Source organism: Sardina pilchardus, chromosome 17 (assembly GCF_963854185.1).
Source record: "Sardina pilchardus chromosome 17, fSarPil1.1, whole genome shotgun sequence".
NCBI lineage: Eukaryota > Metazoa > Chordata > Actinopteri > Clupeiformes > Clupeidae > Sardina > Sardina pilchardus.
In genome coordinates, this window is record NC_085010.1 from 23,552,543 (window position 1) to 23,557,542 (window position 5,000).

The window sequence follows — 5,000 nt, forward strand, 5'->3', positions numbered from 1 at the left end:
ACACACACACACACTTACTCTTCCAGCCTGCTTCTCCATCGCCCTCCATCGCCCTTGTTTCCGATATTTAGCAAAGCGTACACTTACATTCAGACTCCAACACTCTCTCTGGAGGCCAATCATCTTTTTGTATATTGGCTCACTTATATAAAGCGTTCCCATCCACATACCTAGGTCTGCTGCCACGAAATCACTCACAATATGTACCCAGTGCGCTATAAAGTATTCAGTTCGTCTCCCGTTTCACCCCGACTCACCCCTCACAGCAGGAACATTAGCTGCACTCTCTCTCTCTCCAAAGCTCTTCCAGTAAGAGGCACCCCTACCTCTCCTCAAATCTCCTCCAGCTCAGAGATAAAACACAGCACATTATCCATCCTGGCATAAGTCCTGTCTTATGTAACTTGAATTAGTTTTGAAGAAAGACACTCTTAGGTTTTTTTTTGTTTTTTCATTTGACATTCCAACTTCAGCGTCAGTTGAAGTAAACGGAAGCACAGATGAATTAAGTAGCAGTGCACTTTATTCAGCACCCCCCCCAATTGCGTAAGGCCATTTCCCAATGAGCAGGATGTGCGGATGTGAGGCCAGTGAGTTTGTCTATGGTGAGGTGTCTCTCGGTAGAGCTGGAGACTTGTGCTTGTGTGTGTGTGTGTGTGTGTGTGTGTGTGTGTGTGTGTGTGTGTGTGTGAAAAGAGGTAGCTGAATGGCACTGGTGAGGAGGTGGCAGCATGACTCAGCCATTTTCAGGGCCCTCTCTCTCTCTCTTTCTGTGAGAGAGGCTGTGTGTGTGTGTGTGTGTGTGTGTGTGTGTGTGTGTGTGTGTGTGTGTGTGTGTGTATGTGTGTGAGTGAGAGAGAGAAAGAGAATGATAGCTCTTTCTCCAACAGTAGTGTTTCCTGTAGAGAGCTGTCCAGGAGAGGGGTGCTCTTTGTTCTGCAGTGGGGGGGCTTGTACTCAGGCACTTATGCAATGGGCCTTTTCATGGGAAGAATACACACACGCACAACAAAGTCTCTCTCTCTCTCTCTCTCTCTCTCTCTCTCTCTCTCTCTCTCTCTCTCTCTCTTGCTCACACACACACACACACACACACATTCACACAATCTCTCTCTCCATCTCTGTCTCCTGCTGTCTCTCCATCTCTCTCCCACTCACCCCATTCTCAAATACAAACAAACAGAGACACAAAACACACACACACACACACACACACACACACACGCATACACAATAACACACACACACACACACACACACACACACACACACACACACACACAAACACACACATGCTTAGTTAGATGCAAGCACCTGTCTATTTGTGGGTGGTCTGCAGAAGTCTCATTAAACTCCCTACTCTCTCTCCCTCTTTCTCTCTCTCACACACCTTTCTCTCCCTCTCATTCTCTCTCCATTTCTCTCTCTCTCTCTCCCACACCATTCTCTCCCTCTCTATCTCTCTCTCTCCCTCTCTCACACAATTACTCCCACTCTCTTCTCTTCTCCCCAGTTATCTCCTCTTCCCGTCTCTCTCCATTAGCAGCACACTCACACACAAGCACCATGTTTCCTCTTCCACTAGAACCTCTTCACAACATGTCTGAATTTCTCTCTCTCTTTCTCTCTATCTCTCTCTCTGTCTATCTCTCTCTCGCTCTCGCACACTCACTGTTGTGTCTTTTTACCTCGATTTTACAGCCTCAGATTATTCTCTCGTGCTGTCTTTTAATTTCGTTCACTGTTACACATTGTAGCAATCTGTCACTCTCTCTCTCTCTCTCTCTCTCTCTCTCTCTCTCTCTTTTCAATCTCTTTCAGAAACTCTCTCACTTCTCTCACATTTCAGAATGCTCTCACACACTCTCAGCTAGTGTGCACATTTTTTTCAGATGAGGATATGAAACTCAAAAGAAGTTATTTGAAGCATTTGCTTCAAGTTCCATTGAAGTTCAAGCAGCAGTATGTAGTTCTGCTCTGAAACTAAAATAAACAAAAAAAAACATGCATACTGGTAGCTTGAAGCCATAGCCAACAACCCAGTTGGTGCTGATGCTACACTGCTAGCATGCGCTCTGTGTAAAGGCTTTGTTTACATTTGTGCTGCTTGTTCCATCCAACAACCAACAATTCAACTATCATACAAAATATGTACTTAATGAAAAGGGCATCAATAAGAGTAGTCACGGGACAGTAGACACTCTCCCCTATAATTAATCAGGAAAGAAAGTGAATTTGGTGACCTTTTTTATAGTGTGACAATTTGAAGTGAGTCTGGCGAATATTCTTGAAGTTATGAGCAGACAGACATTCGGACAGACAGACCCAGTCACAATACCATATTCCCCCTGAACCAGGGGCAAGGGTGAAAAGTGTCAATTTATTACACAGTACTTCTACAGGCGGTGTTCACGGTGACACGCTTTTTTCAGCTCCAGAACACAAGTATGCCGAAGAAGTGAGTGTTAAACCATGAGAGGTAGAAATCGATTACGTACATGTTGTTGCTATGATACGTTTTATTTATCTAAATTGCTAGCTCCCTGACTTCCCTTTTTTCAGCTCGCACCTGCTTTTATAAACGCGAGGCGCGTTGTGATGGTCAGTCGCGCCGTTCCATAGCAAACAATTTCGTTCGAGCGCCTGGAGGTGAACGCCGCCGTAATGTGTACCTGGTTCAATAAAATCTCTTTCTCTCTTATTTCTATCTCTGCCCTGCAGAACTTCTACAAGACGGAGCTTAACAAGGAGGAGATGTACATCCGGTACATCCACAAGCTCTACGACCTGCACCTGAAGGCACAGAACTACACAGGTGAGTCTGTACGACTTGCACTTGAAGGTATACAGAACCACACAGGTGTGCACAGGTGAGCATAGGGGCGGCGCTTCAGCTATAGTGCCATGAAATATCAGCCCAATTATGATTCTATTTGTTGTCAGTGTGCAACTGTACAAACAAATGGTACATGTGACATCTAGCTGCAGAGATTTAACACCTGTGTACACCTTTAAAGGTGAGGTCAGTGTAAGGGGCAGTCAAAGGTGCAGTTATTGTATGCGATTTTAAGCCCATAAGATTTTTTTTTTTTTTCACATTCTTTGTCACAATCTTCAGCTCATGATCCACTAGCTGTCTGTTCCGTGAGTACACGATTTTTGTAGATTATCAAATCAACACATAGATAGAGATGTAGAGGTTTTGAAGTTCTTAAGCACCGTGTCTGAATTCAGGCATGGGCCAGGCTGTTTAAGATTTGAAAATGGATAAATATATAAAAGCTTTGAAAGTTTTCATAACTTCAGGCTCAGACGTTTTCTTTCTTTAAGCCCTGTATATGCAATAATTTCCCGCACATGAGCCGCATTGTGTATAAGCTGCAGGACAGTGTTTTATGCAAGTTAAAAGAAACAAAACCATATTAACACTACATGTACAGTATATTAACTGCCCCCCTGTATTAACCTCAAAGCGGAAATTTTTTTTCTAAAATCAATGTATAAGCCACGGCTTATAGTCTGGAAATTTCGATGTGTAAGATACATCTTAATGGGAAGAGGAAGGACATCTTGTGAGGCTAAAGGATGGTAGATGGTAGAAGGATGGTACTGTATATGATTGTGTACTGAGAAAACTGACATAGGCTGTCTCTGCAGCGATCACACAGGAAGGAAGTGTACTGTACCCGGTCCCTGCTGCATGCATGCATTGCTGCATTCACACCTTGGTCTATTCGAAGCACTTACAGTAACACTATGTAGCCCTGTTCCCTCTCCTCGCTCCACCACACCACAGCCAGACTGTCACTCCACATTGACACGGAGTCCGGCTGGTAGCACGTCGCACTCGACATGACCTGTCTGTCTGCTAGCTACTGCACTCTGGAGGCCTCTGTACATCAGCACTCACTTAATACTGTCATCTGACCCATCTCATTCTCCCTCCCCAGTAAAACCTGAACTGACACATTCACGTTGTATTTTATTTACACTGTAGTACACTACATTTACACTGTATTGTATTTACACTAGTACACTACATTACCTGTATTTACAGATTTACACTGTAGTACACTACATTACACTGTATTGTATTTACACTGCATTACACTATATTTACATGTATTGTATTTACATTGTGGTACTGATTATAGTACTCTAGTGATCTTTATCTGTCCTTTCCCTCTCCCAGTGTAGTATACTGAAGGCCAATGCAGGCATTTGAACATTTGCAAGTATTCCTGATACTTTCATTTGAAAGTAGCAGGCACTACTTTGTACACAAATATCTTTTTACCATGAGCATGTCATATCAAGACGAATCTCAGGTCACAAAACAACAAAATCATTTCTAAAACATACCTTAGAACAATTAAAAAAAAAAAGTATATTGGTGTAATGTTGCTTTATTGCTCACCTGTACCCTCTCTCTGTCCCCCTCCTCCACCTCCAGAGGCCTCCTATACCCTGCTGCTGTATGACGAGCTGCTGGAGTGGTCGGAGCGCCCCCTACGGGAATTCCTCAACTACCCCATGCAGTCGGAGTGGCAGCGCAAAGAGTACCTGCATCTCACCATCATCGAGAACTTCGACAGGGGAAAGGTGTGTACACACACACACACTCTGTCTCTTCTCCCTGTCAGTTGTGAATTCTCTCTCTCTCTCTCTCTCTCTCTCTCTCTCTCTCTCTCTCTCTCTCTCTCTCTCTCTCTCTCTCTCTCTCTCTCTCTCTCTCTCTCTCTCTCTCTCTCTCTCTCTCTCGCTTCCTGTCTTCAGTGCTCCGCTCTCATGAGGGTGCTGTCACTTGCCGTTACGCATATCAGCACTGAAACTTTTAACTGACAACCACTGGATAAACAATGAATTGCATCGAGCAGCGCTAACAAAAATAGAACGGAATTGTAGTGTACTGTACACTGCGACGGTGGCAAAGTGTGATGTTGGCGTGTGGGGTGGCGTTGAAAACAATAGAATCTAATGTAATCGAATGTGCTGCACTC

The 5,000-nt window shown here is 44.1% G+C and overlaps 1 protein-coding gene across 2 annotated transcripts in view; it reads left to right on the top strand.

Annotated features, from left to right (window-relative positions):
* Positions 1-5,000, top strand: part of dock4b (dedicator of cytokinesis 4b) — a 151,841-nt gene that overhangs the window by 113,138 nt on the left and 33,703 nt on the right. For both annotated transcript variants that reach the window (XM_062517855.1, XM_062517857.1), the window contains exons 35-36: positions 2,722-2,815; positions 4,454-4,602. In XM_062517855.1, the coding sequence (XP_062373839.1) occupies positions 2,722-2,815; positions 4,454-4,602 (243 nt within the window). The remainder of the gene's footprint in view (positions 1-2,721; positions 2,816-4,453; positions 4,603-5,000) is intronic.